Here is a 16,514-nt window from a genome sequence, read left to right as displayed (position 1 = left end):
CATTGTAACAAAACAATTAGAGACAACTTACATTGAATCTCTTTGAAATGATACTAACTCTTAAATTATCACGTTAACCAGTCATTTAATGAATTGTTGGGAGATCTTTGTGGTATAATGAAAGGGAAACTGACATTTATTTCTGAAGTGCAAGAGGAAGTCAATTTACTATAGACTATTCATAAACGGAATTGGCACCATGTAATCAAATTCTACACCATGTTTTTCCCCCCAGATTAATAAGACTTTAGAAGAACGTGAAGATAATAAAATTCCCTATATTGCAAGGCTGAGCAAACCAGGAATTTGTTCTGCCAGAAGATACAAAGACTTCAATTTTTGAAATATATCCCCTTGAGGGGATCCTAGGATTATTGTTCTGTTGCATAGTGAGGTAGGACAATCATCCAACAGATAACCAGTTACTATTTACTAATTTTATTAGGTTACAGTTATGTTATGTTTGAAACCTATTCTTCTTTCAAGAGTTATGTGCAACACACCTGGTCCCCCCCTCCCCCCCATGCCTACTTTATTCTTACAACCACCATCTAAGGCCCAGGTTACATTAAAAAAGTACCTCAAAATAAGAATGAAGATCTGGGCTAAGTTTTCACAGTCATTGTCCAAAGCCCTCAAGTTGTTACAAGACTTTTTATTCTTCCCAAGTAGGAAGTGACCAAACATGAAGGGCAGATTTAGAGAATAAGCAGTGCTTTTATTTGTAGGTCAAAGCAATGAAGGCTTTTCTAACATTAGCAATAAACGCAGAGAAATTGTTGGTTTCTCTCACTTTCCGCTGTAGTTCTTCTGCGCAGTCCAAGGGAGGAGAACAAGAGACCACTAGGAAAAAGCAGTGAATTATTTTCCTTTAAAAAAATTGAAAATAAGATATCCTAACATGGTAGGACGTTTAGGACAAAACATTTGGACACATAAAAGTCACAAAGGGACATAGCAAAGAATGCCCTGCACTCACTTCTCATAATTTTCTATCTCAACATAAGACCAAGAAACACATCTGTGGGTAGCTCATGTTATCAGCTATCTCTTATACTGTAAGTGATTGTGAAAGTTTTATTTAAATACACATTATTCTATTTTGGTTTGTTCTACTATAAACGTTTTGGGAATTTTTAATAAATGAGTCAATACATTCTAAGCAGGGGTGGTATTCACTCACTTTCCCTACCAGTTTGCAAAATGTGACTGTCTGTGTCAGCAGAAGGCTACTTCTGCTGCCTGCCAGCCGCCTGCAGTTTGACAGTTCAACTCTCACCAGGTTCAAGGTTGACTCAGCCTGCTATCCTTCCAAGGTGGCTAAAATGAAGACCCAGATTGCTGGGGGCAAGAGGCTGACTCTGTATACTGCTTAGAGAGGGCTGCAAAGCACTGTGAAGCGGTATATAAGTCTAAGTGTTATTGTTAAGGCCAGGGAAGTGTTGGAACACAGGATGTAATATAACCTGATCTACAGACTAGTAAATTGTTCAAGTCCTTTGGTGGGGGGGGGGGGGGGGGGGGGGGGGAAGAGAGAGACATGGAAAACCCAGAAGTTGCCAAAGCGAAATATATAAAAATGGATGGAACTACAATCTTAAAACAATTATTTCAATACTGAAAGCGTTTTTTCTAGTAGAATGAAAAGATGAGAACGAACAGGTGTGAGCTTATTTTGATATAAAGCAGTGTTTCTCAACCTTGGCAACTTTCAGTCCTGTGGACTTCAACTCCCAGAATCCCCCAGCCAGCAGCTGGCTGGGGAATTCTGGCAGTTGAAGACCACAGGACTTAAAGTTGCCAAGATTGAGAAACACTGATATAAAGGGAATAGGAAAATAAGACACGGTTGGAAGTTCCATACATACCTTTGTAAGCTCCCTCTTCATTTATGGAAAGAGTAAGTATGTATGGCTTTTGGAAATCTTTATGATCAATGCAGCGAAATACAAATTGCAAATGCTTATCTAGATGCAGAAATAAGGATGCATTAAATCTCAGATATGCCAGAAAAAACTTTATATATTTCAGTTGTACTGCCATTCTATAAAGTCTTAAATGTTTCTTTCTTTATTCTTACATTTTAAGACACAATGCTAGCAATCAATGTCTAAACAATGTGGGGAATGGTGTGGGAAAATGTTTTCCCGGGATGCTTTGACCAAGCACAGCTCCTGGTTTATTTGCAGAGACTTATTTCTACTTGGAGAAAAGCTCCCCTGGATCCAAATAATCATTTACAAAGGATCAGTGGGAACACGCACAATCCACGATTGGGCTATTCTGCACTGAAGTTGTTTTTTTTTAAACCCTAACCCTGAATCATCTTGGGACCAAAATAGTAACGCTTCAACTGCAGTTTTCAAAAATTGCCTTTAAAGAACTGGTGTTTGTTCTTTTCTCTGTGTGTGCATACAGAAATAAATGGATGCTAACGGATTGACTCTAATGAAGGACAGGCAACCCAAAGCCCACATATGGCCACTACCCCTTTGGAGCAGGGGGGTGTCAAACTCGATGTCATTGAGGGCTGCATCAGGGTTGTGCTTGACCTCAGGGGGCCGGGGTGGGTGTGGCCAGCTCGATGTCACTCGTGTCGGGGGCACCTGTGATGGCCCAAGTGTGAAAACAGGTCCCCGAGCTCCGTTTTCGGCTGTGATGGCCTCCTGCAACCCTCTGCCAGTGAAAATGGATTAGGAGGGCCACCGCCTGCCTTCCTGAGCTCCGTTTTTGCTAGCAGAGGCACCGCAGGCTGGTCCTTTGCTGTTTCCAGGACGATCCTGTGGGCCAGATCTAAGCATCCTGTGGGCCGGCTCCAGTTTGCAGGCCTTGAGTTTGACCATCCTGCTTTGGAGACTTCTTAAGGCCATTTTCTAAGATTTTAGGGATGGAAATGTGAACTGCTTGTCTTCCCCAGTGTTTCTGATTCCCATGTCTACCCTTTAGAGTAGTGGGAGGCAAAGCCATTTGAAGGGATTAAAAAAAAGGGAAGCTGGGTATTTAGGAAGCTATAATACACTCTCATGTGCTTCCCAGTCCTTTTAGAGGGTGGGCAGAAGATAGATGAGCATCCCATTCCAATAAGTCTCTTGATAATACTGTTGAAGGTTTTATCAGCAATAAAAGCTCGTCCGTTTGCAGGGTTTGCCAAAAGCTGGAGGGCAAAGCTTGGATGTGTAACTGTCACAAAAAAACCTAATGTACATGTGTACTGGACTCACAAGCTCAGTTCTAATACTGAAAACCATTTTTTCCCCATCAAGGTTATGCTCAGAGGGACCCGTTTCCTGAGAAATATTTCATTCCCTATGAAATCATTTGGTGCAGGATTAAGTTTTTAAACTCCATGGTTCTGATAGTTATAATAGTAAATAGCAGGGTGGATTTGAGTTATATCAAGTCGATTTCAATCATGATTTAAATCACTCGTAAAAAGGCTTGTTTAAAATCAACTCGACTTAAATCATAATTTTTAAAGGGCAACTGTCATCTTTGTCCCGCAGCAGCTCCTCCTCTGACCCGCTGTTGACTCACTGACCGTCCCAGATGGAAAACTATCTTTAGATAGATTTTTACTCCAAAAGCATTTTATTAAAATAAATTTGATAAAAATTCAAAAAAAAAAAACCAATTTCAATTTTAAAAAAATCTGATTTTTTTTAAAATCCTATTTTTAAATTTTAAAAAAGAATCATCAATTTTTATCCACCCTGGTAAATAGCACTTTGAAAAACTTAAGATGTTACAAAGATTCTTACTGGAGTTCAGACAGATCAGAGCTCAGTAAAAGACATGGTGCTGAATATTTATTTGTTCACAGGCTTGCAAAAACTTGTGGTAGCGCAGTGGTTAGAATGCAACATTGCAGGCTAATTCTGCTGACTGCCAACTACCAGCAGTTCGAATGTCACCAGGCTCAAGGTTGACTCAGCCTTCCATCCTTCCGAGGGGAGTAAAATGAAGACCCAGATTGCTGGGGGCAATAGGCTGACTCTATAAATCCCTCCGAGAGAGATGTAAGGCACTGTGAAGCAGTATATAAGTGCTATTGATACCCAATTTTATGGAAAGCGAAATTTTCAAGATATGCAAAAGGTATTGTTTTGGAAATGAAGCATTCGCTTTTCTTCCGAACTATGCTCATCTTTTAGAGATCCCTCCATTTTTCCATAAATTAAAGGACAGAACTGGCATTTCTGCTAGTCACAGGGAATCAGTGTTTTCAACATAGTGTTGCTTGGAGCCTTCCGTCCCCCAAATGGTGCCATCTGCACAGCCTGAATTATTATGGTAATTAATTGCAAACTGCATGCTAAGTGGGATTGAAGCAAGCAATGAGTGGGGCAAAACCTAAAGTAGACAATGACCCCCTACTTTGCTAGTTCCCCATTTTTGATAGACCCCTTCCTATTTCATTTATTTCCTGAAATGGTCAAGCAAGAGGATGAAGACAAGGCTTACTGGAGGGCTGAACTGGTCTCTTACAGAGAGCTTTTAAAATGAGGCTGAGCTGGCAGTGATACACAGCACAGACAAGCGATTGTTGCATGCAAGAATATTTCTTCCCATGGAAACCTTTGGCAACAATTCAAATCTGCAAGGAAAAATTATTACCTTTTAAGCTTATATAGGTAAAGGTTCCCCTTGCACATATGTGCTAGTTGCTCCCGACTAGCACATGAGCGGTGCTCATCTCTGTTTCAAAGCCAAAGAGCCAGCGCTGTCCGAAGATGTCTTCCATGCCAAAGGTGCGTGGAACGCTGTTACCTTCCCACCAAAGGTAGTTCCTATTTTTTCTACTTGAATTTTTACGTGCTTTCGAACTGCTAGGTTGGCAGAAGCTGGGACAAGTAACGGGAGCTCACTCCCGTTACGCGATGCTAGGGGTTCGAAACGCTGAACTGCCGACCTTTCTGATTGACAAGATTAGCGTCTTAGCCACTGAGCTACCGCGCCCTAGGCTTATATAGCAGCGATGGCAAACATTTTTGGGCTTGCATGCCATAAGCGGGGAGAGTGCAGGGGGGTTGTGCGCGGGTGTGCTGCACCCATAATGCAATGTGCGACCCCCCCAGCGTGCATGACAGGCACTCCCCCCCCCATTTTTTGCATGCTTTTTTCGCCCTCCCCAGGCTTCAGAGGCTTTATAGGAGCCTGGGAAGGGTGAAAACAGCCTCCTCCGCCCCCCCCCCCCCCCCCGAGGCCCTCCGGTGGCTTCAGGAGCTTCCCTGAAGCCTCTGGAAGGCAAAAAATGACCATACGAGCAAACCAGAAGTGACTTCTGGTTTGCTTGTAGGGTCGTTTTTCCTCCTCCGGAGCCTTCGGGGAGGCCTCCAGAAGCCCCCTGAGGGCTCCGGAGGGCTTAAACCGGCCCTACGAGCAAACCAGAAGTCCATCCCCAAACTTCCAGTTTGCTGTTAGGGCTGATTTTTTGCACTCCGGAGGCTTTAGGGAAGCTCCTGAAGCCTCCGGGGGGGGGGGGGGGAGGGGGGGAGAGAGGCTGTTCTCGGGCAAAAAGTGGCTTTAAAAAGGCTGAACTCAGCTTGCCAGCGCATACATGTGCACTGGCCAGCTGACAAGGCAACACCTTGCCCTGACAAATGGCTCTGCGTGCCACTTGTGGCATGCGTGTCATAGGTTCGCCATCCCGGTTATATAGCATAGCAGTAATAATCATCAGCTTTGTAGGAAAAAAGTAAACAAATGGATTTTGCTGTAAAATGAAGCAGAATTGCAATCTTACCATCTGTTTTTCGTATTTCTAACCCAAGCCTCTCTTTAAATAATTTTTCAGCCTTACGAAGTCTTTCCTCCATTTCTTCTGCTGTTTTATGCGTTGCTGGAATTGAAAAAGAAACAAAGCTTCAAAATCTCCACTAAGCTTATGCGCAGGATCATTTTTTAGGAAGCTGATAAAATTTACGAAATCAAGCATCTGTTTTTGCAACATTAGTACCTTGCTTTTTTCAAGAAAAGAACCGTTTATTTTAAAACACCACCCAATTTATCATTTGCAGTTCCTCTAGTGGGCTATCTAGGTTAGATTGCATTTGTGTGAACTCCCTGTAATCTGGGATCATGTAATAGTTTCTGAGTTCTGGCCGAAAGAAACATTGCAATAGACATTCAGTTCACTGCTGGAAGAGCAAATTAGTTTTATTGGTTTAGTTTAGTTTAGTTTAATTGACATTTATATGCCGCCCATTCCCATTGGGACTCTGGGCGGCTCACAGACAAGACAAAAGAAACATATATAAAGAATTAAAATAAGGATACAATTATTAAAATTTCACACCATGCATACTGTTAGAGTGGGACTGGATACTGATCAACATCCCCAGGCCTGCCGGAACAGCCAGGTCTTAGTAGCTTTACGGAAGGCCGGAAGAGTAGTGAGGGTCCAGATCTCTACGGGAAGATCATTCCATAGGGTCGGAGCAGCTACAGAGAAGGCCCTCCCCCGGGGAGCCGCCAACCGACATTGACCGGCACCTGGAGGAGGCCCAATCTGTGTGATCTTATTGGTCGTTGGGAGGTAAATGGCAGGAGGCGGTCTCTCAGGTAGCCAGGTCCTAAACCATGTATGGCTTTAAAAGTAACAAATCCAATCAAACATGGAGAATAGCCTTTATTAGAATTTATTTGGTAGTGGTAAGAGCAACAAAGCTTCACTGCTCTTATGGCATCTGCAAATAGAACCTGGTAGTCCTGTTTCAGGTAAACAGATCCCTCCCCAGGGAGGGAATAGAAAAGCCCTTGAGAGGGTAGTTTGTGGGACAGGACAAAGTTGTTAGGATCTACTGTACTTCATTTAGATGGACAGGCCCTACAAAAGGGAGAAATATCAGGGATGAGTTGGGATGAATTTCAGACCCAGTTAGCTCTGAGGAACTGGACAAGTCTTCAGAGCTATGAGCTCTAGACCCATCTCCTTCCTGGTTGGTCAAGGCCAGCTAGGAGATGGCATATAGTTGGGTCCAAGTTGAGGTGAATGCTTCTTGATGGGAGTTTTTGAAGGTGACAGTGGTCTGTTCCCTCTGTTTAAGACACTAACCTGGGACCCAAAAGTCCTGGGCAATTTTCATCATTTCCAAACTTCCCTTTTTAAGGGATAATTGTGGAGTAAGTGGTAGGTGCATAACTTCTGTAGATTCTGGAAGAGGCAAATTATCTAGACCATTCCAATCAGGAGCCAGACCAGGTTACAGTGCTGAGAAAGCATTGGTTGTGCTCATGAATAACCTCTGACGGGCTTGATGCATTTGTCCTGGTCCTTCTAGATTAGGGAGTGGTTTAATTTAAACTCGATTTCATTGAGGGCCGCATCAGGGTTGTTTGACTTTGGGAGACTGGGGGGGGTGGACGGGACGGCATGGCCCCCTCAACATCACTTGTGTCAGGGGGCATCTGTGGTGGCCAAGTGCTAAGGCAGGACTTCTCTCAACCCCTCCCTCGCTCCCATTATAATCTCCTTCCTTCCTTTCCTTTTCATTCTTTCTTCTTCCTTCCCCCCTTTCCTATTTTTCCTTCCTTGCACTCTTCCGTCTTCCCTTCTTTTTCTTTGTCTTTCCTCTTTCCCGTCCCTTCTTGGATGCTCAAATGCAAAAGGGGAAACATTTCACCTTTTGTTTTGTTCTTAGTTTGTTTTGCTAGCCCTCTGCCAGTGAAAATAGAGCCCCCCTTTTTTTTGGCGACGACAGCCTCTTGCAGGCCTCGGCCAGTGAAAACGGAGCTTGGGGGAGGGACCCATGTGCGATGCTCCCGAGTTGTTTTCGCTGGCAGAGGCACCGCGGGCTGGTCCTTTGCTGTTTTCAGGGCATACCTATGGGTAGCCCTGCAGATCTGGCCTTGAAATTGACACCCCTGTTCTAGATCTTTTGATAGCTTTCAGTACCATTGACCATTACATCCTTCTGGACCAGCTTCAGGGGCTGGGATGAAGGCCCTATTCTGTAGTGGCTTTCCTTTCTCCAGTGTTACAGCCAGCTTTTCCATGTGGGAAACCTTACACCATCACCTTCTTCTTTTAAAGACCCCTTAATCCCTTGTGGGGTGGAGTCCTTGGCGACTGAATGGACCTGAGTGTTTACTGGCCGGATGCCCTTCCTGTTGCCAATGCTGAGGTAGTGTCCAGAGAGAGAAATATCTGCCTCTACCTAGGATCAAACTCACAGCCTGACTGTGAGGTGAGAGCTCCACCTCTAGGCCACTCCCACGGTTTCGTGGGAAACCTAACATGGCGGTTCCAGATTGACTTTGTTGAAATTGAATGGCCAGCTCCAGCATCTCCTGAATCATTATAAAAATATCCAGTATGATGTAATGATTAATGTATTCATTTGAGACCTGGCTATCCCACGTTCAATAACACCCTCAGTTATGAAAGCTCAGCAGATACTGGGCCAGCCATTCTCTCTCATGTGACCAGATGCTATTCAGGGAAAAACTGGAAGACAAAGTGTTACCTAGGCGGCCTTGAATTTCAGGAGGAAAAGCAGGATACAAATATAAACTATTCATGTTCTATTTTCCCAGTGCAACTTACATTTGCTGTTTTGGATTAATTCTTCCTTCAACTCTTGAATGCTGTTCAGCAGGTCTGCCTTCTCCTTTTCCTCATCATTAATGTTAGAAAGAGCTTCTGAGATTTTAGTTTGCTTTTCTTCGATTGATTTATTCAACTCACAGACTTCTGTATGAAACAGAGAAAACCGGCTGCATATTTTTTTTTAAATGCAAAAGCTATTTATTTAGGTTTACCTCTCAGTAATTTGGGTAATATAGATTACTCAGTAAAACATTACAAAAGTTAAAACATACACTGCATAAATATGACAAAATAAATATTTAAGTCTATCTTATGTAAGAACGTTTTCTGTTTATGTATTACATGTGTTATCCTTACCACTAAATATTTTAAAAAATCAAATATAACATTCAATGCAACACTCACATAAAATATGAAGAAAACCAAAATTCTTGTTTTAGTAAACTACATAGCACCTGGACGACACCATAGCCTTCCAAATTTCTGAGATGGGTAAAATGAGGACGGTAAAATCTTCATGGAAGATTTTACATTTAGTCCCAATCCAACAGAAATACGCATTCCCATAAAACTGGCACCTTCATCACTTTAATATTGTACAATGGACATTATCCAGTTTGATTCATGGACATTTGAGATGAAAGGAACAGAAGCAGCATTATTGACAATGCAGTGATTATCTGAAGTTCATAACTATACTTCTTTACAATTAAGTATGTGTTATTATTGTATAACACAACTGGAAGTAAGATCAAGGTTTGGCTTATCCACACTGCATTCAGCAGTTTACATTTGCTTTTATAGAAAAGGCAGCCCAGACATTATTTTTCAGGGTAGACATCAATACTGAATAAAAAAATATATTTTTCAGAGATTCTATTTGGTCTATTAGCTTCTGTAAAATGATTGTAAGAAAAATGAGAAATGATTTATACTGTACCGTTGGTATACTCATGAAATTTGCTGATAATTTCATCCCCTTCTTTTAGTCTTCTGGACCATTTATCTATAATGTAAAAAACAAAATCAAAACTCAGCCAGAAACTATTGTTTTTATTTTGTTTTATGTCATGTATTTTTATTTGTTTTATAGGTAGTCCTCGAGTTATGACCACAATTGATCCCAAAATTTCCATTGCTAAGCAAGACAATTAAGTGAGTTTGGGCCCATTTTATGACCTTTCTTGCTGCAGTTGTTAAATGAATTGCTACAGTTGTTAAGTTAGTAACATGGTTGTTAAATGAATCTGGCTTTCCCGTTGACTTTGCTTGTCAGAAGGTTGCAAAGGGGGTGTGTGTGTCACATGACCCTGGGACACTGCAACTGTCATAAATACATGCCAGTTGCCAAGTGTCCAAATTCCAAATCCAAATTATATAACCTTGGGGGTGCTGCAGTGGTTGTTAAGTGTGAAAAATGGTCATAAGTCACTTTTTTCACTGCCGTTGTAATTTCAAATGGTCATTAAACAAATGGTCATAAGAGAAGGACTACCTATATTATAAGCTACCTAGTCTTCCAAAGTGAGATGTGCAGCTATATAAAGTAAATAAAGATTGGTACTAGGTTAAATCCTATATAAAGCAGTGAAAATATATAAATTCACCCTCCTGAGAAAGGTGGGGTATAAATCTAATCAATAAAATTGCCCACAAACTTTATATTCAGATGAAACTTTCCACAATATCGTTGTGAGTTGAAAAAAGAAGAATATCATACATATAGTTTATATCAGGTATGTCCAAACTGCAGTCCTGGACCTCTAATAATGTGGCTCTATAAGATTTGATTTAAAATATTAAAAAATAAAGGAAACGTGTTATTTATATACATTAATTACATATACTTAATATGGGGCCCAAGAACATTCCTCTTCACTCAATGTGGCCCAGGCAAGCCAAAAGGTTCGACAGGCCTGGTTTATAAATATTGTCCTTCTTTTCCATGGTCAGCCTACCCCAATTGATTACAAAGCTAAAAGGGGGAATGAAGAATATACAGGATATTTCATTTTCTGCTGCAACCAAATAATAAACCAGATATAACTTTACCTGAAAGACTGTTTATGGATTCATACCAGGAGTCTCTTAGCCCCAAAACCTGATCAATAGGCTCAAGGCAACAAATAGTTCTGAACTTGGTCCAAAATTCCTTGATGTCTTTTTCAAGCATTGCCAGCTCATCATTATCACCTTTCATCTCAGCCATGGTTCTAAAAAAAAAATAAAAAAAAAAAAAGCAAATAGCAAAAATGAAATAAGTCTTCCAGCTTAAGGAACAGTTTACAACAGCAAATACTGCTGTTAACTAGTCCACCAGGCTATTACATTTAAAAATCCCAGGCATTCAAATCGTTTAAGCTGGAGGCCTGAGTATTCTTATTTTTATTTATTGATTTGATTTGTCAATCGTTTGCAAAATAATAGGTATAAGAATAAACATGAGTCTGAATGAAATGGGTACGAATAATTATGCACTGAATATCCTCCAACTTAAAACCTTCTGAAAATTTTGATCCTGAACCACAGAGAAAGAAACCAAGATTTATGCACACATCAAAGGAGGGGTTTTGAGGGCTACCTAGTAAAAAACACGAATTTTATGAAACCACCTGATTCTTTCAATAGACAAACTTCCCTTTGCAAAAAAAGCTGTTGACAAAGCTTAGTAGCAGGAATTTTCCAAAATATTTTTTAGGGTTTCTACTTTTGTCTCCCTAGAATTATCAAACGAATTACCAAAGTCGGCCTTCATTTTAAAAAAAATTCTCTGGACAGAGACAGGCAGAAGCAGACAGACAGACAGGCAGACATATAAACAACCGCCTCGCCATCGCTTACCTTTCCGGCTTTTCTCGGCATTCAAAATCGCAACCACTTTCCCGCCCGGCCCTCAACGATCGTCTTGCCGTATGATTGGCTGAGCGAGGGCGCAAACGGGACTCGCCATTGGCTCGCAGTGCAGAAGAAGGTCAGACGTTGCGGAATCTCTTTTTTTCTATTGGTCAAGAGAGATGAGGGAGGGAGGGGGCATGATGGGAGATGTAGTATAAAAGGTTTTGCCTGCGATGCGGTTCGGAAAGTCGGCGCTCGCTGGAACGCTGGAGCAGGGACGAAAGTGAAAGTGACCGCTTTTGGCAGAAATCCTGTCCCGTGGCTGTGCATTAAGGGTTGCTTTCTCCCACCGACCCAGTCCGTACCCTCTTTCTTTTCCTCTCTAGGGCTTGTTTGGCAGACATAGGAGGAAATCCCAAGGGTGCTTTTTTCCAGGAGGCAAATGGAGTTTCTGGTATTTCTTTGAAGACGTTTCGCTTCTCATCCAAGAAGCTTCTCCAGTTCTGAAGTCCAGTTGCCTCTTGAAAAAGCACCTTCAGGACAACCATGACCTAAATAGCTGAGAATCTCCATAGACACCTGGGAGGAAAATACACTGAGCTGCAGTGCCTATGTAGAAAGGAACTAGAAATATCTAGAGAAAAGATGAAGAGGTCTTCTCTCAACCACATTGAGACCTGACAATGTGATTTAAGCCAACATATGCAATGTATCGGAGCTGTTGGTTGCTGGGGAGATGTTGAGAGGGAAGGCTTTTGTCCAAGATGCCACCAGAAATCAAACCCAGTTTGATGACATTAATTAAACTATACCAATTCTTCACAATCTGGTATCTGTCAAACACTTTGGATTTCAACTTCCACCCATGCCAACAGAGTCAAGGACAAAGGACTATGGGGGATGTAGTTCAAGTCATCCAGAGGTAACCACAGATCAGAGAAAGGGCTGATAGTCTTTGCCGTTTTGTTTTATTGTTTTATTTATTTATTTTATTTTATTGATGTATCTATAATTTTTATTTGTAATGGCCTTGATTGTGTCATTGGATTAAAATGACGTCATTAATAACCAGGGGTGAAATTCAGCAGGTTCTGACAGGTCTGGAGAACCGGTAATGGAAATTTGGAGTAATTTGGAGAACCGGCAAATACCATCTCTGGCTGGCCCAAGAGTGGGGTGGAAATGGAGATTCTGCAGTATCCTTCCCTTGCCACACCCACCAAGCCACGCCCACAGAACCAGTAGTAAAAAAAATTGAATTTCACCACTGTTAATAACCACCTCCTCTGTCCTTGCTGTTCTCAGCCTGATGCACACACTTTTATTCCTGAAAAATGACTTCAGCTAAGATAAAGTAAAATTTGCATTTATTGACTGCCTGATGGATATTAGTTTATCAGATTTCACCCCCTGCCCATTCATTTTTTTCTGCTGCATTCAGTTTCTCACCATTATTTACTTTGTCAGGACCTAAAATTCTGTCCGAGAGAGAACAGTAACTGGAACATGTCTATATCTGCAGGGAATAAATGCATTTTAAGGGGTGTAATGGCTCAGTGTTTAAAGACTCTGGGCTTGTCAGCTGAAAAGCTGCCAGCCCATGTTTGAGACACAACACCACATGACAGGGTGAGTGCCCATTATTTGCCCTTGCTCTTACCCACCTAGCAGTTTGAAAGCATGCAAATGCCAGTAGATACATAGAAGGGAAGGTAAAAGCATTTTGTGCATAGTCATGCTAGTCACATGGCCACAGAAGTGTGTTTGGACAACACCGGCTTCCTCGGCTAAGTAACAGAGATGAGCCTAGAATTGGACATGACTTGACATAGGAAATCTACCTTTAAATTCATTTTAAGTGTCGACTAGGTTTATTGATTGTGTTTTCCAATTATAAAATTGAACTTATAACCATTATTTTGGCATGGTGGATTAGGTAAAGTTGCGGGAGAAGCTCACCTTTTGATCCAACCTGTTAATCAAGGTTGCAAATTATTATGCTAAATACAAGGGCTACCCCTGAGGAAGGCATTCTGATCTGCCTGAGGATTTTCAAAAGTTTTACAGAAAGTGAGAACTGAAATGCATTCTCTGCCAGAACATCCCTCCTACAGAGAGCCAGAAGAGAAGAACAGCATCCTCATTATTAATATTAACATTATTAACAAAGCTTGTGAAAACCTGGCGTGGGTGTTTGGAGATTGTGGTGACTGTTAAATTTGTACCTAAAATGGATGTGGGTGCTGCTTATTGTGTCCCCATAATTACCATGGGGTTTTATGAACATATTTTGGGTATGTTGTTGATAATTATGTGGTGTTTTTATTGTGGATTTAGTTATTGTAAGCCACTGAGATTCATTTTTAAAACTGAAATGGCAGAAAAGCACCTAGGATGCTGCCACCAGAGGTTGGGCTGCAAAACTCCAATGGCCACTAAATGGCAGCAAAGATTTGTTTGTATTTTTATAAACTGGGTTTGCAAGGTAAAGCATTAAAAGCAATAACACAAGGTACAATGCACTTATATTGCTTGGATAACATATAGTATAGTAGTATACACCAAGAAACACAAGCCACATCAACCCAACAGAAAATCTAAAGTAAGAAGGGACAAGAGTACAACATCCAAGCCAGGGGTGAAATCCTGCAGGTTCTGACAGGTTCTGGAGAACCGGTAGTGGAAATTTTGAGTAGTTTGGAGAACCGGCAAATGCCACCTCTGGCTGGCCCAAGAGTGGGGTGGAAATGGAGATTTTGCAGTATCCTTCCCCTGCTATACCCACCAAGCCACACCATGCCCACTAAGCCACGGCCACAGTACCAGTAGTAAATCACCACTGATCCAAGCTCCGTGGCCTGCTGTAAAAGCCATATTTTCTGCATTTTTTTTTAAATCTCAGTAGGGCTGGGAACATTTGAACCCCCTGAGAAATATTGTAGGCAGCCACTGAAAAGGCTTTCCACCTCTATCATTATTCTGTATTGACGAACTGAGAGCAATGAGATGGAGGGGGCTTTCCTACCCAATTTTATTGACTGGGTAGATATAGTTGGGAAAAGGTGGTCCCAAAGAGACCCAACCTCTGAGCCATATAAAGCTTTATGAATCATATTTGTTCTCTTCACTGCCATTTGCAATCATTACCTACTAGACTTTTGCAACCCAAATCTGACTGCCTTATGCAAAGATGAGAAACTTCCCCGCTGTCTGGTTAAGATGCGGGATTGAGACACCAGAGTTCAGATTCTTCTTGTGTTTTTGCTGTCTTTCAGTCCAACGCACAGCAAGAAGAGAGGCACTCTCATCTCACTGTGTGTTCGCTCCAGAGGAGAAGGTCTCAATAAAGAGCTGTTGAAAGAAATATCCTTCTGGGTTCAGTCCAAGTTGGGGGGAAAGACATTGGATTCATGGAAGTTGCTTGGAAAGATGGTTTATTGATGGTTGACAGGACCACATGGTTTGAGGTCCTGGGGGGGGGGGGGGGAAGGGAGGCCACATGCCTTGAAGGTCTTGAAGAAAAAGGGAAGAGATGCTGAGAGATCCTGAGTTTTATACTCTCTCTTGGGCCCCACCTTAAGAGTTTCCTGTTCCTGTCCAAGAAATGTATCCCATTGGCTGTCAGACTCCCAAGGCACGGGGGTCTTAGCTAACTTTGTAGACTGTCTGTGTTCCAGGCTTGGGTGATGCAATCTCCCCAGGTGCCATGTGGTGAGATCTGTTGCTAGATGGGTAGAGGGCTAATCCTATCATGTCTTGAGGACCATGCCTTAATCCCATCATCCTGGAGCTGAAGGTGGGGGCAGGGAGCTGCAGGAAATGTCAGGGTTCCAAATAGCATCCAAAAGTAAATCAGAATCCAAGGCAAAGTATTGCTCAAAGTTCCAATTTATTAAGAGAGCCATTTTGGCACATCTGGGAAAACCCGAATCTGAAGGCTTCCTGGTTTTCCCCACCCAGTTGAAAGTTCAAGATCTTGCCCCTGTACCCACAAGCCCTTCCACTGACATGCTGTCAGCTTCCACCCATCCAGTTGCGGTGCAAAGACAAAGGATGACCTTGGCTTTCTAGAAAGAATGTTGTTATGGCTACATATCATCTAACTCTGTACAATCCCCCCTCTCATTTTCCCACACTAGAATATGCATAGTAAAATAATAGAAAGTGTGGCAGACCAAGATCCAAAATAAAAGATGGCTGCAGGCCTGACAGGAATCTGCTTTGTCTTTAAAATATGTTTCTCCTTTTCTCACCCAGGGAAACGTAATATTCTGCCCTTTTAATATTTCCTAGGATATTTCCTTTTTCTAGGAGAGGGGTGGGTGCCATGTTTGTAAAGTAGTAGAACCAAGATTTTCTTTCTTAATCAGCCATGAAATGTTCAGTGCCAATAGGATGGTTGAAGGAAAGCAGAATGACCTTCAGATTGCACAGTATTATTTGTAACTGCCATATTTCCTCCCTGCCTTGCTGGCCTCTTAGGAATTCTATTGCTCCGATGATTTGTCTTCACAGCTAGGGAGGAAAGAGAAAGTCAGAGAGGGGGCAGGGGTTTTGCTAGTCTCCCTCAGCAGCCAAGCATGCTGAGCTGGTTCGGTTAAAGCTCCGATCCTCAAGAGACAAGATTCTTTTAGAAATCGCACTTTCCTTTCCAGGCTTGCTTGCCATTGTAAGGATCTCAAAGGAATTCCATTAATGGCCCCCATCACTAATCACTTTGGGGATTGACTTTCACCCTGAGCATCCATAATCACTTCTGGAGTTAAACTAACTCCCACCTTGTGGGTGGGAGGCAATTAATTTTGATTTGATTTGATTTGATTACATTTATATGCCACCCTTTTCCCCAAGGGAACTCAGGGTGGCTCACAATTCAAATCAGGGGACGGGGGTACAGACAAGAAATAAAAAAAAGACGGAACATAACAATACATAATTTAAAAAACACACAACAGTCATACCATTCGAGACGGGGGCAACAGCTCTTTAGCCCCAGGCCTGTCGGAACAGCCAGGTTTTAAGGGCTTTGCAGAAGGCCTGGAGGGTGGTGAGGGTTCGAATCTCCACGGGGAGCTCGTTCCAGAGGGTCGGAGCAGCCACAGAGAAGGCTCTCCTTCGGGTAGTCGCCAGT

At 42.1% G+C, this 16,514-nt stretch overlaps 2 protein-coding genes across 2 annotated transcripts in view; one reads left to right on the top strand and one right to left on the bottom strand.

Moving 5' to 3' along the window:
- Positions 1-343, top strand: part of NOSTRIN (nitric oxide synthase trafficking) — a 43,204-nt gene extending 42,861 nt beyond the window's left edge. The window contains exon 17 of the mRNA XM_032238650.1: positions 236-343. Within this exon, the coding sequence (XP_032094541.1) occupies positions 236-343 (108 nt within the window). The remainder of the gene's footprint in view (positions 1-235) is intronic.
- A 195-nt stretch (positions 344-538) lies between these two features.
- On the bottom strand, positions 539-11,430 carry SPC25 (SPC25 component of NDC80 kinetochore complex). The gene is made up of 7 exons (XM_032234108.1): positions 11,390-11,430; positions 10,601-10,761; positions 9,489-9,554; positions 8,546-8,692; positions 5,744-5,839; positions 1,869-1,967; positions 539-843 (listed from the first exon to the last, which is right to left on the bottom strand). Exons 2-7 carry the CDS (start codon positions 10,755-10,757, stop codon positions 719-721), a joined length of 690 nt encoding a protein of 229 aa, XP_032089999.1. The 5' UTR covers positions 10,758-10,761; positions 11,390-11,430; the 3' UTR covers positions 539-718.
- Between the last annotated feature and the right edge of the window lie 5,084 nt (positions 11,431-16,514).

This window comes from Thamnophis elegans, chromosome 1 (genome assembly GCF_009769535.1).
Source record: "Thamnophis elegans isolate rThaEle1 chromosome 1, rThaEle1.pri, whole genome shotgun sequence".
Taxonomy (NCBI): domain Eukaryota; kingdom Metazoa; phylum Chordata; class Lepidosauria; order Squamata; family Colubridae; genus Thamnophis; species Thamnophis elegans.
This window is presented reverse-complemented; position numbering and strand designations above follow the sequence as displayed.